This window comes from Lipomyces tetrasporus, assembly GCF_029532465.1.
Source record: "Lipomyces tetrasporus strain NRRL Y-64009 chromosome Unknown POJ06scaffold_12, whole genome shotgun sequence".
In the NCBI taxonomy this organism is placed as follows: Eukaryota; Fungi; Ascomycota; class Lipomycetes; order Lipomycetales; family Lipomycetaceae; genus Lipomyces; species Lipomyces tetrasporus.
In genome coordinates, this window is record NW_026611607.1 from 598,441 (window position 1) to 619,117 (window position 20,677).

Here is a 20,677-nt window from a genome sequence, read left to right on the forward strand (position 1 = left end):
TACATATCCGCCACCGTTGCGAGGGCGGATGTGGCGGATGCGGATATGGCAAAATTTGGCGGATATCCTATCCGCAACAGCCGTGATGAAAGTATCTTGTCAGAGGTATTGACTTCAGCATGTTGCGATGATGATGACTTACGATCTGCCACTTCCGTGTTCGGAAGCAGTCGAGCAGCGTTAGCTATGGCTGAGTAAGTCTACACCGCACATTTGTGACAATGATGAACGCATTTTTACACGACTGCTTACTCTGTCTCCTAGTGATCTAACGCCCAGCCGTTGGCGTCGACAACGAAATAGCATTCGTAGTCAGACAGGTTCTCCATGAACATGGTAATTATGCGTTGACACAGATTGATAATAGGATTTTGTTAGATTGGGTGCATGTCCCATATCTATGATAGCTCTTGTAGGTATGACAGCCATCGCCATATTCGCGGAAATATCGAGGTCTACGTGACCATTGACACAACATCTGTGGACTAAAATGATAATGCACGAACACGAACACTCAGCTGTCCTATTCGAGGCACTGTGGACTTCCAAGTTTATGATATCTCGGTCAAGTTATGGCAGACAATCTGACGTTGGTGAAAATGCGTATAACGCGCATCATGTACTCGACTAAGTCGTCCTAGTTCTCACTATTCGGAGGCTCCTATCGGCTATCGCATAACTAAACGATTTTTTTTTGCATTCCTGAGTTGGCTACATTAGTACATACCGAGATGGCCAGCTCCCGCGTTTGCTCAACCGTCAATCACAGTTCGGCTCCAAGCCGCACTACGCCCCTTCAGCCTCATCGTGTTTGGATGAAGATCACCCTATCGCGAAGCCACACATGGCGCATATACAGACGACAGTTGATTGACATACAGTATCCTATTTTAGATATCGCTTCCTTGAGTTCGCTGATTCCTGAAGATTTCTTACCAGCTTACTCCGTACACTCGGAGACTCAGTCGCCACACCGTGCACACTGACGAATAAATTTATTAAATTCCGCCTACTTAGTGATAGACTGAGCTCCGCAGAAATTTGTCGGCCACATATTCCTGTTAGTCCTGTGCATGCGTCCAGTGTCGTCCTAAGTAAAGTTTAGCGATAGCCTTAAGCGTAGCGAAAACCTTGCATGAACAGCCCCGATTGAGTTCAAACTTTCGCGTGTTAGGCACTGAGGGGCAGTGCAATTGGTGCACACGTGTTGTAGATCATCGGTCGCCCGATTTAGCATTCACGAGTTACATAGCCAGGCAAATCTACCTCGCTTTAAAATTTAATGGCTAGAGACCGGGGTGTCGGGAAATTTTTTGAACTAACACGGGTTTGGCATAGGCTCGCGGTTAGGCTAACGGTTCGCTTGATGCCGATGTCATAGTTTACTAATTAAAGCCTTATTCGATGGCTCTCAATAACTCTAGCAATTCTGCACCTAGTATCAGCAGTAAATAGTCCAAGTCGAACAGCTATCCTTGCATACTGTTCACAGAATATACTGGTTTTAACACTGGACAACGAACCGCTACATCGAGAAGAGGATTGAAAATGAAAGATCAAAGAATATAGCCCTATAAATTAAGTAAGAGACAAACAATAAATACCATGCGAAAATAGTAACCAGATCGTCATAATAAAGATATCTAGTGACATACGACGCTTTCCGACTGAAAGACCAATACTCCGATACGATACTAACATAACAATAACCTTGAATGCAAACCCAAATGCCCATAGACCCCTCATTTAATACTCCCTCCATACCTTCTCAGGCTCATCATCAGACTGCTGAATGGAATAGCCGATATGCTCCGACCAGCCACCACCATACCAAATTCGCCCACAGCGGCACTCGCTGCCGCGTTCATCGCCAACAACCCATCTAACATTTTTCCCTCCATCGCCATCTAGCCACTCATTGATCTCGTCTAATTTAGCCAGCCACTGTTGCATGCTGCCCGCCAATGGTTTGACGAATCGAGCGATCGTGACATGTGCTGATGGGACCTGATACCTACTCTCTACACGGACGCCTGCCTTTTGCACAATATTGTACAAATCTAGCCGATAATGATGGTAAGTGTACCAATTGCCGTCGTCCCCTACCACTGAATCCTCGGGCAAAAAACTAAGGGCCAGGGCGCTTTGATCGAAACTCAAAATCGGTTTGACCAGCACGGGCGCCGGTCGCGGAGCCAGTAACGTGTTCAAATGTGGCTTTAGCAGCTGCAATCCGACCTCGACAGCGTCATCGCCAACTGAGTGCAAAATTTCCAAAGCAGTCATGTGTAAGTTGTCGGACGGCATGAGCCAGACTTCCGGCTCCACACTGCGAAGCATACTCTGGACCTGCTGCACTAGTTGCACGACCTGCTTCGTTGGACGACACCATATAGTGATGCAATTACGCGGATCAAATTCCGGAGCCTGACTGTCGAGAACAAGACCCTTGAGAATAGGATCCGGCGTCACTTCGCCGCTGGCGTTGAGCATTACTTCACGTTCCCGGTTTCGCGTGCGACGGTGCGTGTCATATGCTTTGATCATAGCAGTTGGACTGTTGTACGTCTGGATGAAGACCTCGTAAGGATTGGTCGGCAATGGCGCGTTGATCGAAAGCGGAAGGGACAAGATCGGAAGCTGCGGCGCAGACGGCAACGTCGCCGCCGGCTGTTTTGAGACTGTCATTGTAGACATGGTGATCGATGACAGTCAAGAACGATACGATCTCAAACTTGGTGGAACCGACGACGGACGAGGGTTGACGACGTCTGACAGATTGCGTTGACACGGAGACTATAACCTGAAAAAGCTCTTAGTTTGGTTCAACAATAATACCAAGACCCGGTAAATACAAGCTAATTAAGTGCTAGACTCCAAGCGTGATGTTGAGATCGCGTCACGGTCGATGTGGCCCGACAACAAAACCACTGAGGCGCGAGAACAAAAACGAGCGACTGAAACCAATTCTGACAGCTAAACAAACGGCTAGTACTGTATGTCGTTCGCAAGTTAATGTCGCTAATGTCAGACCAAGAGCCGTGCACTGATAGAGGTATGACAAGTGGCAAATACTGGGAAGGACACGGAAGGTGGAGTGGTTGGGAAATGAAGGATGCAGCCCTGGATGCAGCCATCTCCACTCCACCCGCGCGGCTTGTCTGAATACGCCTTACCTGTTTGGGGTGGAGCCGTGCCGCAGACCCTGAACGTGTAAACCTTAGATTGGCGCATTTAAGTTGTAAACGACTATCTGCGAGCAGTTTATGCTTTAAATTCAGCACACGCTTGACCCTTGCTCATTAGTCTACAACCCCACGCGGTTGGTTTATACCTCCCTAAACCTCAGCCACCCTACGAGAGAGTGATAATAGTAATGTATAATGCTTGTTGTGACGACTCGCAACTGCTGAGCCCGGTCAAAGATTTAGTGATGTAACAAAGGTCCGTGAAGTTCAGTTGTTTATTGTTACCAACCACAAGCTTCCATTCTTGAAATACAGTTCCTACAATCTGCTCTGTCCACACGGTTATCGAAGACTCAGAGCCTCTCACTCTCAACGAGCCTCACTGTCACGCAACCGAACCTGAAACTTCTGGCTGGCTGACAGTAACAAGCAGTTTCTCCTTTAGTTCCTCGAATCCCTTTATAATGGACTCCTTCTTGTCCGTAGTCCAGAGAGCCAATGTGTCATCCCCGATGACGCCGTTACCCGCGGCAGCAAAGAGATCCGGCCCAGCTCCGCCATAGAAAGGCAGTGCAACACGCGTGGAACAGAGTAAGAGCTTCATGCCCTCCAAAGTCTGTTTGAGAGCATCGGACGCGAGGAGACCGCCGTAAATGCCGTAGCTAACAATCAAAGCGGGCTTTCCCTGCACTTCATGGTACAGATAATCGATGGCGTTCTTGGTCGAGCCCGGGATGCCGTAGTTGTACTCAGGGGTAACGAAGATATATCCGCTGAATTCTAACATCGCTGCACTCCAGGCTTTGCTGTGCTCATGCGAGAATTGTGCTTTAGCGGGCACCATGGAAGGAAGGACGGGCTCGTCGTAAACTGGCAGTTTGTAGTCGGCAACGTCGACGAGAGACAGTGTCGGATTACCGGACGTATCATGCTCGGCGAGGACGGCCTGGACAAATTGTGCCACTTTGTCGCCCACCCGTGGTGTGCGCGTGCTGCTAATGACGATGGCGACTTTGTTTTCGGTCATTATAGAAAATGGACTAGCTCTGACGTAGGTGTCTGATACTAGTGGAAAATGCACAATGAAGGCTCTTATTATAATAGAAACCTACTATTGATTACTATTTGCTTACTACAGCATGTATTCCAATTGATTACTATTGCTTACTACAACATGTATTCCTCAACCACAATAGATAGTGTCTTCGTTGCATCCTCACGTCAGCCTGTAACACAAGCATGACAAATGCTGACAAAGGGTCATCTGTCGTAGCCCTGAACCATCATTGCTTATTTGGCACGTTTTGACTTTTTCCGCATTGTATTCATTGACTCTGTCCATCTAGTGGTTCAGTTTTTGAACCGAGACGGGTATTTTGTTTCCGGTTGCCGAGCTTTGCTCCAGTTACCCTGTCAAAAGTTGTTACCCTACTTGTGATGGCCCATTGTAAGCGAAGTCAAGGGAGTCCCAGACGAAGACTGGACATTATCAAACCTGCTGGATCAACGCCTTTGTAGCAATGGAGTCTATTAGAATGACAACCCGATCATTACGAGGATCATTCCGCATATCACGTCGGCAATTCCACGCGTCGTCTTCCCGCTGTCGCGAAGGCGACGATGTTTACATCATCTCGGCGGCTCGAACACCAGTTGGCAAGGTCAGAACACAAAGACACGGGACTCAAGATTAGCACAGCTGATTTACCGACACTGGTGTAGTTCAATGGCGTGCTGAAATCCTTATCAGCAACACAGCTAGGGGCTACAGCCGTCCGGACCGCGGTCGAGAAGTCCGGTCTGGCAGATCTTTGCCAGGTTCCAGAGATCTATATGGGCCATGTCCTACAAGCCAATACCGGCCAATCACCCGCTCGTCAAGTTGCTCTTGGGGCTGGATTCCCCGTGAGCACGGATGCGACTACGGTTAATAAAGTGTGCGCGTCGGGTTTAAAAGCCGTCATGTTGGCGGCGCAGAATATTCAGACCGGAATTGCTGACGTGATGGTCGCTGGTGGCATGGAAAGTATGAGTAACGCGCCATTTTATTTGGAGAGGAACAGGGCATACGGACACCACACAGTAGCGGACGCGGTCATAAAGGACGGCCTTTGGGATGTGTACGGTGACATGCAGTACGTTCAATCTGAGGACAAAAGTATGCGAACTATCGCTAATGAATTTAGTATGGGATCATGCGCAGAGAATACGGCGCGGAGATTCAAGTTGACTAGAGAAATGCAGGATAGCTATGCACTTGAATCGTACCGACGGGCGATCCATGCGCAGGAAGCTAATCTTTTCCGACACGAGATCGTGCCCATAGAAATCAGATCTCGTGGTAAAACAGTCGTCATTTCACAAGACGAAGAGCCTGCGTCGGCCAATATTGCAAAGCTATCAACCTTAAGGCCGGCATTTGAGCCAGAGGGAACTATAACGGCTGGCAATGCCAGTCCTCTGAACGACGGTGCGGCGGCGGTGGTTTTGGCATCGGAGTCTAGACTGGACAGATATGATGATTTGATCAGACCGCTTGGTGTGATCCTGTCGTACGCAGATGCGGCTACAGACCCGATTGATTTCACGGTTGCTCCGGCACTTGCTATTCCACGGGCTCTGATGAGAGCACGTCTCGACTTGCGGGATATAGCCAAGTTTGAAATTAACGAAGCATTTTCGGCTGTGGCATTGGCGAATCAGGAGCTGCTTGGCCTAGATCCAGAAAAAGTTAACGTTAAGGGCGGTGCTGTTTCTTTGGGACATGCAATAGGATCTAGCGGCTGCAGAATTTTGGTTACGTTATTGTACTCATTGAAGGAAGGTGAATACGGTGTGGCTGCGATCTGCAATGGTGGAGGGGGATCTAGTGCTATTGTTGTTCGAAGAATGTAAATAATAATGAACACTGATTGCAAGTTGTAGTCGTGCTGTTTGACTATGATACCATCCACTCGTGGAGGTTCTTAGTAATCCTGTAACGGGTCAAAAGCAAATTGACGACAGCCAATGCTCCAGTAGTCGTATCGTATTATCTGGCGTCACATCAGCAACCAGTACAACGAGAGAGGGTGTTATATGTTGTTGCTTCCTTCCATCCCCACCAACAATTAGGACCGGACAGCGACATGCCCCTGATGTTCAACGAACAGGTTCATCAATGGACGAATTTAGCGAAATCCGCTTAGACCAATGAACCACCATTCTAGCAAGAAAACAATTGGTTAAATCATGGCCATGAACGAAGCGAGAAGGTATAACGGCAGGGCACATTAGTGGAAGCAGCACAGGGGCAGTTGGAAGCAATCGCGCGACTGCGACGCAACTGGCCGTCTGTGATTGGCTGGGGCCAAGCAGAGGCCAGGGCTCGCCCGTCCAAAAACAGATGATGATTTGTCGGGGATCCATTCCCTGCATCTAAACTTGCTGCAAGGCACCGATTAAAGAAACATTTCGAAGCTCATGTCAAAAGAAACATGGTATCAGGGGCTACTACTGCGTACGCCGCGCGATATTTCAATAGACGAGCGCTTCACGGTGGTTTGCTTCGTCAGAGCGATGTGCGGACTGCTTCAGGATGTGCTTCGAAAAAAAAAGCACTAGCGCCGACAACGGCGATGGCGCGGCCAACACCGGCGGATGGGTTGGGCGGCACCGCCACGACCGATAAGCAACCTCGTCTTGTGGCAGATGCTGAGAGAAGGATGAGCTAACACTTGACAAGTTGTCGACAGGCTCATTATTTGGAGCATATCGTATTGCGACTGCTACTTTATGGAGTTTCGCAGAATACTACAGGTCCGCAGATTAAAATACTCCCAAGGTGACTTCCGTAGATACTTAAGTACAATGATTACAGGCGCGCAGAGCAACTTACTGGGACTCGCATGTTTTCCCTCATTTCTGGATCTCTATCTCCCTTCCGCGGTGCTAATTTATTGCCTTTTTGTCAACTTCATGTCGAATTACGTAGCCGATACCGGTGATCCGCGACGGCAAGAACCTCTATGTTCACTTCGTTGTGCTTTGACCGTCTGCTTGACACGAGGAAATGGCTGCGCACCAGCCACGATATCCACGGCTATCTTGATCCTGGCCAAAACCTTGCCGTACCCGGAACTCCACTCCAATGGCAAAAAATCTCGAGTGCTCCGCAGTCCATGATATCCATGCCAATCGCGATGGCTAGCGGTTTATCATTGTCGACTAAACAAAATTCGGTCGTTCAGCTGTACCTGTGTCGCGTCAGTCGCTTCTATTTTTTGTCTCGTGACGGCAGCAATTCGTTACAGCAATGTCTGAATACCCTTCCGATATATTCAATGACACCTCTCTCGGATGGACGGCTGCGGGAGGCGACTCCCAGGTTATGGACGTCAACGGGGCCTACGCTCCCAGTGTTGGTCACCAGGTCTGGATTATGGTGTCTGGAGGTAAATTCGAGAGAATTTAACGTCAAGTCACTGAGACTGACAATGAATAGTTTTGATCATGCCAATTATTCCAGGTATAGGCCTATTTTATGCCGGCGAAGCGCGTCGAAAGTCGGCCATGTCTATTCTCTGGCAATCTATGGCTATTCTCGGTGTAATCCCATTTCAATGGTTCCTCTGGGGCTACTCTCTCACCTATGCCGCCGATGCGTCACCTTTTATCGGCACCCTGACGAATGTCGGTCTACGCAACGTCATTTCGGTACCAGTGGGCTACATCCCGGAGATTCTGTTCTCATTTTTCCAATGTATGTTTTGCATTGAAACCATTGTTATCATGATCGGCGGCGCTTTCGAACGATGCCGTCTCCTGCCATCGATAGTGTTTTCCTTCTGCTGGGCAACCCTTGTCTACTGCCCAATTGCTTGCTGGACCTGGAACGCCAACGGCTGGCTGTACAAGCTTGGCGCCCTAGATTTTGCTGGAGGCGGCCCAGTTCACATCTCATCCGGTGTCGGCGCGCTCGCATTTGCGCTTGTCCTTGGTAAACGTGTCGAACACAAAGATGAAGGCAGAATGCCGCACCACTCCCCCCATTCTCCCGTCATGATATATATCGGCACCATTTTTATATGGATGGGCTGGTTTGGCTTCAATGGCGGCTCAACTCTCAATGCTACGGTTCGTACCAGCTACGTCCTCGTCAACACCAATCTCGCTGCCGCCACAGGTGTAATGGGCTGGAACATGCTTGAGTACATTTTGTACAAGGGCCGATTCAGCGTTGCCGGTTCATGCCGGGGCGTCATGGTGGGTCTTGTTGCCATCACTCCCGCCGCCGGCTTTGTCCCGGTTTACTTCGCTGCTGTCATCGGCTTCGTGTCGGCTGTTATCGTTCGTGGTCTTGACAATTGGTTTAACCGATTGGTTGGCATTGACGAGGGACTCATGGTATTTAAGAACCATGCGATTGGAGGTATCTGCGGCGCACTCATGACCGGCCTCTTCGCTGCTAACTGGGTCACTGCACTTGACGGCTACAGCTCCGCGTCGGGCTGGGTCGACCATAACTACATCCAGCTCGGCTATCAGCTCGCAGAGGTCTGTGCCATTGTCGGCTACACCTTTGTTATGTCCGTCGTCCTATTCTACCTGATCAATTACATTCCGGGACTCAAGTTTCGCTCGGAGGAACATGAAGAACGGGACGGTCTCGATTTGCACTATCTCTTTAATGAAGGTATGGGTGACCATGAGCTCTTCTTGAAGCTGAAAGAGACTGGATTTTTTGAAGCACTGGCAGTTAGAGGGCAGGAATTATTATCGGACTCGCTCGCGTCTATCCAGAAGGCGGAGGATGACGAAAAGAAGTCGGCCTAATTAGCGGATCATATTGCATTTTTTTTGTATTTTAGTTGTGGCTTTGGTTTCTACACTCGGTGTTATATGAGGAGGCATATGTAGGTTAATGGGATGAATGGCAAAATGTCTATATTGTTAATGTATTTGGACATAGGAAATTATACAGTTCATAATCTTCTTCCGTAGTGCTTCGGTTAATGTGGGCTAACGGACTTATTTGATGGTCGTTGTTCTCTCAACATCGACGCGAGTCATTCCTATCGTATAATATTAGGTGAGCGGAATGGGACACATTGTGCTCACCGCACTGCGTGTGGAGAGGACACTGAACAACCGAAAGAGATTGCTCCAAGTTGCACACGGGCGCGTCTCAGTAATCGCTGCCATGCAACGGAATCTCAAAGATCCGAGTCTGCTACTGCCGATCTGACGGACATTATACCAAATAGTTGTCCCGCGGTAGACGCGGTTGCTTCCACCTTGACCAGATTTCTTACACCTCGGCATCGGCGATGAAGAGAGGTGGCGGAGATTAATGCTACTCCGGATCCGATATGGAAGACATTGGGTTGGCCCGCATTAATTTTCCGCCCAGGAACAGCAGTGGAAATACAATGTTAACGGTCGCTAATCTCAAAGTATCGATGAGCTGGGATGGGTCATCTTACCCAGTACGATGCTGACCAAATCAGTGTTCAGCTGCACGGCCATCGTTTTGGCTGTCCAGGCTAGTTTAGAGTAGATTGCGGGTTAGGGTGAAGCTACTCGGCAGGACAATTAAACTCAACTTGAAGCCGAAGTTGTTACATGCAGAGGAGAATAAAATCTCAGAGGACGCATGCCGCATACATAATATATAATATATACAATATATATAATATATGTATAATAGATTGCCGTCATGTAACGCACAACAAGCCCTAGAGATGACTCGTTCGCGCAATCTAAGACTTCTGATGTTTGTAACAACACAGAGGTAAAGGGGTAAGAATTTAGAGTTTACCACCTTGAATTGCTAGTTGATGAAACAAGCGATACTTTGTCTCGGACCAGGCATCCTGATTTCGGGACGCGACTTCGTCAATCCGGCCGATTGCACTGACAACTCGGATGTACCTCAATCCCCATCGTTTGAGGATGAGGTCGAGCAGATAACATTAGCACCATCAATAGTGAACTCCAAACGTCGGTCCACTTGTGTTATTGTTTGCCTCATGTCTGGCTCTCAGCCATAAAACTTCGCACCAAGTCGGACTTCCCCCGAATGGTCCCTGCACGCCATTAGTGAAGGGGTGACACCGCCTTATCGCCTCTATCTCACGGTTACTCTCAAAATTCATAATGTTTCCTGTATCGGTCCTCGAATCTATGGTGACACAAACTATGAGAATCAATCCATCGTCGCCTGAAAGCTCTGAATCAGTCCACGGTAGCGGCTAGATATGTCCGAGTTTGAAAGATTTATTATGAAGCCTACAGATAGATATAGGGGACAAATCTATTATCCGAAGCGACGATGACTGGGTAATGGTTCTGTAATATAAATAGGGCGGGATAGAATTCTACATGAGACTCCTCGCTTTGCTTTTATGCTATATGTAGCACCCGAAGAAAACAATCTGGGCCGAAGGCACCGACTTCACATTGCCCTGCAATTCGGCGATTTCCGTGTGTAGCCCCCTTCCTCGGGACTTGTAATTTCCGTATCGCTTTCAGTTTCCAGCTCGGTTACGCCTGGCATGAAGTCACTTAATTAAAGTATGGTCTCATCACGCATATGATCCCATTGATTGAATTTGTAGTTCTCATTATTTAAATATCAGCAACGTTTAATTACGAATGTTAAACTTATCGGCCAATGCGCTTCACGTTAGGTGTCGACGTGTTGTCCGTGAATGCTGAAGGTGTCGGTCGATTCGGGCATTATGTCTCACATGGTATCAACCGATCTCCAGGAGCCGCACTCCTCGTATTCGTGACACTGCAAGATAGTCGCGCCGCACGCTTCGTACTCGTGTTACTGGATGATATTCTCGACGCCATCGCTGACCAGTTCACCTTGACCAATGCGCTACAGCGGAAAATCCTGTATATCTTCGAACAGTGCTGGAATTAGTGTGACCGGTATGCTACTAGTCTACGGCGGTCCAATTAGCTAGTACAGAATATGCGACTTGTGACTCTGCAGTAGATTCGAGAGTTTCACGATATTTATATGGCCACGCTCTCTCCCGGTCGCACTACTATTTTGTTCCACAAGCGATCGTGTTTGGTCCTCTATTCGAAATTTAGACATTTGCATTTGCTGTTCGCACATAGTTGTGTTCCTTAAAATGGAGTCTCGAAGAAAGCCTATTTTTTTACATTTTCGGTCCTCACATACCTTGATCCTCGCGACGGTGACTTTTGCAGTGTTTATTGACACTTTCCTATATGGGTAAGCCGAACAGTACAGAAGCGATGGTCAAACTAATTTGTCGCGTATTAGAGTCATTATCCCGATAGCGCCGTATGTTGTACAGTACCGCATAAAAGTGGGTGAAGCAAATGGTATGATCTTGCTCACGTGGTCGTGAACTTCACTAAATCGCATTTCATATAGTTCAGAGAGATATTACATACTCGATTATTGCCTACGCTGCTGGCCTCCTTGGTAAGATGCAAATTTACAAACCGTCTGCAATTTTGTCGGCTAATATTTGAGCAGTTGGCTCACCAATTTTTGGTTTTTTGACCGACCGGCTCCAAAACAGACGGTGGTTCATGGTAGTGGGTCTCGTGGCACTCCTTTTGTCGACTCTTCTGCTCTGCCTCACGAAGACCCTCTGGCTCTTTATTCTCGGTCGCCTCTTCTCGGGATTATCGGCCGCAATGACATGGTCGGTTGGATTGGCGCTTATAACTGACTCGTTCTCCGCCAATCAGATCGGGAAGATGTTGGGTACTGTAAGTACGGGAATGGCCGCGGGTGGCTTCCTGGGACCGTTGCTCGGTGGAATTATATATGCTCGGGCCGGATATTACAGTGTGTTTGCCGTCGTGTTTGCATTTGTAATGTGCCATGTGACAGTATTACAGTAGGGCGATATTAATTATGGTGTAGGTTGCCATCGATCTCTTTTTTCGATTAATTCTCTTGGAACGAAGAGATTTGAAAAAGTACGAAGAAGCGCCGGATATGTTAACGGAAGAGGGTGCCATTGGCTTACCCGAAGTGGTAACCGAAAGTAAAACTCCACGTGAAACGGTTGTAGGTAAAGCTATTGGCAGAGAGCCAAATGCCAAAGAAAGCTGGGTTCCGTCTGGCTTAAAACTTCTTAAGGACGTGAGAATGTTAAATAGTTTATTCGTAATTGTTATCACTGGTTGGGTATTCTCAGGTATTGAAGCTATCCTGCCACTACGTGTGGAACAAATATTTGCATTTGATGCACTTGGGGCGGGATTGATTTTTCTTCCGCTCGCAATAACATCTCTATTGGGTGGTCTTACAGGTATTTCTCTTCCACTTACGCTGATTCTAAGATTCCTGACTGGGATTTCTAGGATGGTGGATCGATAAGAATGGCTGCCGCATTCCACTTGTTCTCGGCTTGGTGCTGGGATGTCCCGTCCTTGTCGTCCTTCGCTTTCCGACGGAAAATACCATCGGGCATAAAGTTTTGTTATTTGCCATAATGGCTCTGTTGGGAATCGTAATGGCGCTACTGTTGCCGGCTGCCATGACCGAAGTTACTCGGTGCGTCACGGCGATTGAAAAAAAGAATCCGGGCTGTTTTGGTAAAGGCGGCGCGTTTGGACAAGCTTTCGGATTATTCAATGTTGCGTACTCAGTCGGTAATGTTATTGTAAGTCGCTGGACCTTTGGGTTATGCCCACTCATTTCTCGAGACTGACAAGAGTTACATAGGGCCCTATAGAAGCTGGTTTTGTGGTCGACGCTGAAGGCTTCCAGACAGCTACTTGGACGCTAGGTAGAAATTCTGATGTTGATTTGACCACGGGCAATAATGCTGACCAGTCGTACTAGGGTTAATATTCTTTGTTGCCGCAATCCCGGCTGCGTTGTTAACCGAAGGATACTTATTTGCGAAGAAGGCTCCAGACCATGAACTTTCCGCTGCTAGTGACGCACAGACAGACAAAGCAGCATCGTAGGTTATTAAGTTAGAGACACCTTAAATCCTAGATTGGCATATATGAGTGAAGAAGATTGTATATCCCTATTCTGTATATGACCGCAATATAGTTATTAATATCTACTGCACTTTCATTATTCTGCAGACGCCCCAGGAAACTGGGGTCTCTCCTGCACCGTGCATATAACATTTCTACCCTAGCAATTTGGAACGTCCAGATTGCTGAGTAGAGCAGCAAGGTTGAGTGTGCGATTTGTGATGGACACATGGCATGTCGTGTTCTGGCCGGGACTGATATACACACTGTGAGCATGAACTGTTCCTCAACGCGAAACCGCGCTACTGTGCTCGGACGGAGCTGTATTCCGAGACCGAGCATTTCCCGACCTAAGCCGCGTGCAATTATTGCTTTGCGTTTCTCCATATGACGCGACCGAGCCGCGGAGCACCATAATTGGAGCAAGAGATTAGAGCGCCAATTTTATCCTTGCACGATGCTTTATCGCTTAGGCTGGCAGTACATAAGCTCTTTTGATGCTTAAGCCGTTTATATGTGGAGCGACAAGCTAACTTGGCGAAGCTTACAGTCCGACGTGGACGCGACTGATTCACTCGTTCTTCATATGTGCGTCAAATATGTCGCGCAAATTTGCCTGACTCGCCCACAGCCGAAATTATACCGTCGTCCCCAGGACAAGTCTGGCGCAATATGTAATCGGTCCGATGAAGGATGGTTGAAAATCTCTCTCCTGGTCTAACTTAGTGTCGGAGTTTTTGGCAAGAGGAGCTAGACGCACTTCACTATCTGATTCTGAATCCCTGCAAACTGGTTGCTCCATATCCTCTGGCTGTTGTGCTGCTGGATTGACATTACTTTATCGCTTTCTGGTATATAACCTGCCACATCACCCTCGCGACGACGGATCCTACACTCGTCAGTAAGTGCTCACTACCACCAACGAGGAGAAGAACGCCGCGTTCATCGAGAATAAGGTGCCGCCCGTAGAAGCTGTTCTTTCGACATCAGGTCTCCGGAAAAGGATGAGAATCTGTACCATGTGAAGACGCTCACTAGCGATTCCGCGTCTCTGGCTTCTCAAATTTTACTTCGGGCAGATCCATGTGCCAAAGGGAATAGATCTGGATGCCGTTGCTACGCAGCCGTCGGTGTACGACGATCCTTTGAAGGCGAACCATAATCAGCCGCGAGCGGACTATGAGAATCTTCATCGCTTTGATCCCTCCGTCATATGGACATGGAGGGAAGAGATCGTATGATTTAGTGTCATGTGAGTTTTTTTCTCTAATTTTGGATGCAACGCAATTATTCGCAAGATAGATCGCAAAATTATGCTCTTTGCTTGTGTCATGTTCATGGCACCCCAGCGTCCAGTTGTCGTCTATAATCTCGAACTACATCTACCGAGACGACGACAAGTCGCTATGTAAGCGCGGAAACCGTGTGCTATAGGCGATGTGCAGTATGAACATTGCCTTCTATTTGGGCACTAAGGCGTACTATATTGCATGGAACGAACGGAAGAGGAACGGCTGACATATTTTGAAGGTACCACAGATGGCGGAACAAACATCTTGGGTTTTGATTTGCTCGCTAGATTAGATGCGTATTTATAATGTTATACTAGAGTAAACATTTGGATGCAAATAGCGAAAGTGGTGCTTGACTATTCTACACGCTCACAGGATTGGCTCGGCAGGTCTCCTGGATTATTGGAGCTTCTGGAGTCATGCAAGAGCCAACTACTTATCCCCGACGAGGTCAAGCTCACACAGCAGCACACTTCAGCAAGGATTTATAGTAAACTCTATTTGAACTCGAGCATAATGTAGGTCATACATATTCACTAAAGCCTACTGTTTTCTGTCTGCCGGTAGTTCTCCCCCAGAATAAAAATTTCAAGAAGGATTGCTAATAGGTTCTATTCCGGGCGTGAATTCGCAACGTTTGTCTTTACTTCCATGTACCCACCCCTTAGGGCTGGTTGAAATGAGAAAGCATGACCACTTCCCTGTTGTTACTTCTCGTGGCTGCTTATTTTTGATCTTTTTTGGAACGACCAATAATGTATTCTGAAGGTCGCGAGACTGGCGTTGTCGGAGCTAATGGCTGGAATGATGCGACGACCCGCGAAGGAAAAAAAACCCATCGTCCTGGTGCGATAAGACTATCAAGGTTAACGTTTTCAACAGCCAAGGAGTCGTCGGTGATATGCATGTCAAAATGTGACAGGAAAATTGAAGTTTCAAGGTCCATCCGTGGCAAGTCTGTAGGAGGCTGCGGCGCTCTTTGTATGAAATCATTAGGAATCTTTTTTTTTTTTTTTTTTTTTTTTTTTTTGACATCAGTCATGACGCCCGGGTTCGTGCACGTGCTGGCAATTTGAAGGGCTCCGGGCAGTACATTAACCCTATTCCTAGCGCTACCGACTAGTTTCACGCCTCGAGCTGTGTGAGGCAAATACTCGAAGTTGTCTCTAGAATTAAGATATGTATGCAGTGAGGTAACTTACATTCTAGCCGTTGCACGGCACGTCATTGGAACGTTGCAAGTGACCCAGTGGGGCGGTACAGCCGTGGAGGCTTCAATGACGAGGATTGGCTGGCCCGACAGTTCCTGAAGCTGCGATGGCTGCAACGAACTGTTGTCCACACAAACAGGATAACACTGTACTCTTCGCGGAGACTGTGCAGTTCATCCTGGGCAAATACGGTATTTAGTTCTGTTTACTTCAAAAGTTGTGAAATGAGAGCTGCTGCTGCGGTGTCAGTGATAACTGAAGAAAGGGAGAAATCGGCAGTTTGGCACAGCCACTTGTGGATAGCGATAACGTAGGGTGAAAGGTAAAGTTTAGAGAACACGCCGTCGAGGCTCGAAAAATGCCTGGCTCCAAACTCCACATGTGAAGATATCCAACTTTCTGCATTTCGTTCTGGAACCACTAATACGGAGCCAAGTAAGTATCTTGCATTGGCTGAGTGGGGTGAAAGAAATAACTGCTCTGATGCCGAGGTTAAATGAAGATAGAGTTACTTGCAGCCCACTCTTTTGCTTTCATTCCGTGGATGCCGATCAATCTAGTAATTATACAGCCACCGGATTCCGGATATGGGTGTGATATCTTCTTGGAATGTGAGAGTTAAATATTTAGCTACTCTGGATTGGTTAACTCCGGCCAGCGATCTGCATCCAGTTGACGGTTGTGTCGCTATGACCAGCCACGCCGATGTCCGGTTTGCCGCCAGGGTGGCTGGCCGCGCTAGCGCCGTACGCAGGTCCGCTGTTTAAATTTCATCCCTGCATTGATCTTCTACACTACTATGACGCATTTGAGCACTTCGATAATACTTTAGCTTCGTTCACCAAAGACAGCTGCCCGATTATTACGTTTCATTAGAGACAGTCGTTAATGTGTTTTCAATGCTTCTGTCAACTTACGCAATGAGTACGCAAGTCTGTCGAAATTAGAGTATTGCCACAATATCCTAAGCCAAAAGACAAGTTTAAGCTCCAGACTAAGGCATGGGCAACATGCAGGCAAGTACCATGCCTCGGCGATTACCCTCAGTTGGTCAGTGGAATGTCTCTGGCCCCAGTCACGCATCGACGTAAAGTTTCGACTTAACGTATATGCCACGGGACGATGATTTGACTGTGATAAATACTCTTAACGTCAATAAAAGTGTATGTACCAAGACACGCTGTCTTAGCAGTCGGCATCTTCCGTGATTCAGACCCATGGATGGCTGGAACCACGCGTTGTGCTCTTCTTGTATATATGTGCAGTCGCGTCCAGATGGATCTGCTCTGCTCAGACTCTTTACATGCTCCCCGGATCTACGATGATTTTCACAACGATTGTGCTTCTGTGTGCAGTCGCAAGCGCGACTGCACAGACACCTGTGGCATCCCAGTCTTTTCCATTTCCTTCAATTCTGACGCCCCAAGTGCCGACAAATCCGCCATACTCAAGTTCTCCTGTCATGAAGCCATTCACTCTTTCCGCGGTTACAGACTGGAGCCGCATGAGCGACTGGACTTCACCGTATAACATTTATCGAGACGGAGGCGGTTCCTGCTCACTGTCCAATCGCACTTTCTGGGTATTCTGCGACACGACAGCATATTCGAAGACGACTGGCAACATCTTGGGTGCCGCTTCGAACAGTATGACTGTAGCTCTGAGCTTCAGCAACCCTAAAGGTCTTAAGGATGTCACCATGATTCCTTCTACAGGATGGAAGCCCGCGATTCCCTTCACCGCCTATGAAGATACATTCTCTGGAAACATCGGCACGCGATATGCGCTCTGGACCTATACGAACTGTGTGCAGTTGTCAGAAACCCGGGCCATGCATTTCTTCCTTGTTAATAAGTTCTCCAACCCGTACTCTTCGAGGCAATATGGCAACACGATGGCGATCTACACCTTGGATCCGGTCACCAACCAAATCACGATTGAGAGACCGGAGCAATTTTGGTACACGAACCAGACATACGGCTACGGTTCCTTTGCCAGCGTGGTCGTGAACAAGGTCGCGTATTTGTACGGTCTGGATAGGACTTACAGCGGTAGCTATGACGTCCACCTTGCCAAAGTTCCAGTCGGCTATGAAACGAACCGGAACTACTATCGCTACTACGACGCCGCCGCGGGTGCTTTCTCATACACCATGCCAGTTCCAACGGCCCGTCGACAGGCCAACGCAGTGATTCAAGGTACTATGCCATTCAGCACCGGCACGGTGTTCTGGTCGGCTTACCATAACGCGTACTTGCTCGTGTTCTTCAACAATTGGGTCGATTCGACGTTCAGAGTGCTATCTGCGCCCTCGCCAACCGGACCCTGGAACGTTTCAAATTCGGTGCTCTACAGGAGCACGCCCGGAGAGGGAGGATTCAACTATGGTGGCAATGCCTCCCCGATATACTATCAACAACCGGGTCAGATCGCCGGTAAGGAACTGTTGTTGCAATACTCATATCAAAACACGTCGAACACGTATCCCAAAATCTTGCAGGTGACTTTCAATTAATAATTTGTCTGTTTTGGGTTAATTTGTTACGTTTATTCTAAGGGTTGGACAGCGTTAGGTGCTGCAGGTGTAATTAAATTGTAGTAATAATGGGTGATCGACGAAGGGACAATTGGTTGTAACGGGTGGTGATAACTCTCTTTTAGTCGTTATTTGTTCAAGATTATTTGCCAAAATGCCGATTGGCGGTGACCAGATTTTGTCTCCAACGTTACGCTTATGGTGTACACCTGTCTACGAAAGGTCTTGAGCGAAAAATTGCCAGACTCGTCTAATTACTGACTCCGTATGGCCCCGCCACGCAACGAGCTTGTAATTCTGCAATTTTCGATAAAATGCTAGCCGGATGATGCTGGCTACGTACGGCACCGCGTCGCGTCTGTAGACGCGAGATTAGGGTCAGGGTTCAATTTATCCCTTGACTGTAAGGTTTCCGGATGTATCCGCACTAAAACCAAAGATGAAGTGTGAGCTTGCGCTTACCACCGCATTGGCAGCGAAAACCCAACCCGTTGGTACCAGCTGCCGGGTGTCGGACGGAACGTTTGCCACGCACCGGGCTAGTCCACCAAATGGTTGCGGGATTACAATTCCAGATATGACCATGACGTCCAGCCCCCCAGATCTAGTCGTCTGTCATATCACGAGGGGCTTGTCCAGTCATAAGACGCAGGATATTGGAGATTCATGGTGGGATAAATCAGCCGTTACGGAATCATGTTCCGCAAGACCCAACCGCCAAGCACCCTGATTCCACAGCACATGTCACTTTGCAAGGCGCAAAAAGCCATTCTCGGTCCACATGATTGGCACCGCCTGGCTGGACCACGGGGGCGAGTCCGGTACCATTGTACGAGCAGTAGGACCTGCAGCTGTAGTGGCTCGCTTACAAGGCATGGCAAAATGGAATGCGTGGGCCCCACTGTCGACCGCTAATGTTCTCAGTAGGCTCCTACCGCAAATCTGGAACCAATACTTTGCACACTTTGCGTGCGTAAACTACGATGCTCTCCTTGCATAATGCATCTCGTTGCCTCCAAATTCATCTCCTGAGATTTTCATGCAAGAAAAATATCGCAAACCTAAGCAACGAAATACTGCACTTTGTAAACTAGTGACGTATTAAATGTGTCAACATATGTTCAAATCCTGCCCTTGGCTTATGTCACCAGTTTGACGTGACGCAGGCGCAAAGTCACTTCAGCGATTATGGGCTGAGAGCAAATGATCCGTGGTCACCACTTGCATCTCAACAGCAAGTAATTATAAGTTTCAGGTTTACTGAATTTGTTGGAACAATTTATTCCTGCTCAGCATCGACTGATATAATGAGACACTGCTGTTCGCCGCTGAAATATTTACCCGGCGCGTACCTTGCGGGTCTTGGGCCCTGGATTATTTGGAAAGTTTAAGTGACCAAAGACCCTGAAATTTTTCCAACACGTTTTGTGGCTGGCTGGCTGCGTAACTAGCTAGTACAACCCCGTTAAGCCGGTGTAACGTCTACAGCCATTTTATATCGTTTAGCAAGGTCATCAGTTTATTGAATGGATTAATAGCTGCGATGCAAAGTTAAACAGGAAATATTGTCAGTTTAACGGGGATATCGGCTTACAGCGAATCGGCCTTTCGGGGTTCTACCGTACAGACGTTGCCACACGTGGCTGGTGTGCGGATTTCCGGTACCGCTGCGAATTAAGGTTCGGTATATAACTATCACGCGTCCATAGTTTCAACCGATAGTGGCCGTTGTCTCTCGTCGATTCCTTGCTCATATATCTGATCATGTTCCACAAATTCAGGTATTTGTGATATTGCTGTCCGCATGACATGGGCCTGACGCTGAAAGTTCTTGAAATTTACGACAACGTCTTGTTGCTTCTCGGCTGATGAGGGTTAGGAAATACTGCATGTACGCAGTTCTCCAGCTTATGTCAGCGACGAAATGCCATTCCTATCCTCTCAATGATAGCTGACGACTAATTATATAGTCGCAATAAATTCTGTCATTGCCAACAACTATCTGTCAGAATTTCCACAAATGAAACCATAGTCAAGCCAGCCGATGACAGTCTTTTGTCTCCAAATGCTTCACACTAAGTGTTGGTCTGACGTATTTGACTTCGACTCGACGTCATCGCCACTGGTCCTGTGTTTTGTCCCGCCTGGCATTGATTTGCGTACTTCGAATGAAAGATACCTTCCGCTTTTCATTCAGTTTCAGATCGACAAGTCGTGTTTGCTTAGATGGAGATTGCCCAGCAGGACGCCTTACACCGAAGCCAATACCTTGTGCACAGAAATATAACCTCACGCTACCGCCTTGTCCCCCGCACGACGTCATCCGTCACGTATACTGTACCACCTGACTTGTAGCTAACGTCCTTTTCCTCTATCATACAAACAGCCGTGATATATACTTCGTGACAGTACTTTAATGCGAAGTGTCAATTCCCTCCACAATTTTCGAGTATCAGACCGTTAACAACATTTGTCTGT

The 20,677-nt window shown here is 47.8% G+C and overlaps 7 protein-coding genes across 7 annotated transcripts; 5 read left to right on the forward strand and 2 right to left on the reverse strand.

The window, feature by feature from the left end:
• Positions 1-1,556: 1,556 nt before the first annotated feature.
• On the reverse strand, positions 1,557-3,114 carry POJ06DRAFT_228519 (RNA ligase/cyclic nucleotide phosphodiesterase). The gene is made up of 2 exons (XM_056185761.1): positions 2,856-3,114; positions 1,557-2,803 (listed from the first exon to the last, which is right to left on the reverse strand). The coding sequence occupies exon 2, from the start codon at positions 2,695-2,697 to the stop codon at positions 1,747-1,749; it is 951 nt and encodes a 316-aa protein (XP_056040600.1). The 5' UTR covers positions 2,698-2,803; positions 2,856-3,114; the 3' UTR covers positions 1,557-1,746.
• Positions 3,115-3,333: 219 nt separating this feature from the next.
• POJ06DRAFT_297551 (flavoprotein-like protein) lies at positions 3,334-4,215 on the reverse strand (the record flags this gene model as incomplete). Its single annotated transcript, XM_056190605.1, has 1 exon — positions 3,334-4,215. The coding sequence occupies one exon, from the start codon at positions 4,213-4,215 to the stop codon at positions 3,574-3,576; it is 642 nt and encodes a 213-aa protein (XP_056040601.1). The 3' UTR covers positions 3,334-3,573.
• A 413-nt stretch (positions 4,216-4,628) lies between these two features.
• POJ06DRAFT_40399 (Thiolase, N-terminal domain-containing protein) lies at positions 4,629-6,206 on the forward strand. Its single transcript, XM_056190984.1, has 3 exons — positions 4,629-4,849; positions 4,911-5,323; positions 5,375-6,206. Exons 1-3 carry the CDS (start codon positions 4,709-4,711, stop codon positions 6,081-6,083), a joined length of 1,263 nt encoding a protein of 420 aa, XP_056040602.1. The 5' UTR covers positions 4,629-4,708; the 3' UTR covers positions 6,084-6,206.
• A 679-nt stretch (positions 6,207-6,885) lies between these two features.
• POJ06DRAFT_40426 (uncharacterized protein) lies at positions 6,886-7,659 on the forward strand. The gene has a single exon (XM_056190985.1). It carries the CDS (start codon positions 6,963-6,965, stop codon positions 7,350-7,352), a length of 390 nt encoding a protein of 129 aa, XP_056040603.1. The 5' UTR covers positions 6,886-6,962; the 3' UTR covers positions 7,353-7,659.
• Positions 7,301-9,155, forward strand: POJ06DRAFT_297553 (ammonium transporter AmtB-like domain-containing protein). Its single transcript, XM_056190606.1, has 2 exons — positions 7,301-7,621; positions 7,672-9,155. The coding sequence occupies exons 1-2, from the start codon at positions 7,483-7,485 to the stop codon at positions 9,000-9,002; spliced, it is 1,470 nt and encodes a 489-aa protein (XP_056040604.1). The 5' UTR covers positions 7,301-7,482; the 3' UTR covers positions 9,003-9,155.
• A 1,894-nt stretch (positions 9,156-11,049) lies between these two features.
• Positions 11,050-13,250, forward strand: POJ06DRAFT_262655 (major facilitator superfamily domain-containing protein). Its single transcript, XM_056188782.1, has 8 exons — positions 11,050-11,421; positions 11,473-11,534; positions 11,587-11,637; positions 11,692-12,035; positions 12,088-12,478; positions 12,531-12,832; positions 12,895-12,958; positions 13,015-13,250. Exons 1-8 carry the CDS (start codon positions 11,318-11,320, stop codon positions 13,140-13,142), a joined length of 1,446 nt encoding a protein of 481 aa, XP_056040605.1. The 5' UTR covers positions 11,050-11,317; the 3' UTR covers positions 13,143-13,250.
• Positions 13,251-16,837: 3,587 nt separating this feature from the next.
• POJ06DRAFT_262662 (uncharacterized protein) lies at positions 16,838-18,395 on the forward strand. The gene has a single exon (XM_056188783.1). It carries the CDS (start codon positions 16,967-16,969, stop codon positions 18,176-18,178), a length of 1,212 nt encoding a protein of 403 aa, XP_056040606.1. The 5' UTR covers positions 16,838-16,966; the 3' UTR covers positions 18,179-18,395.
• Positions 18,396-20,677: the final 2,282 nt, after the last annotated feature.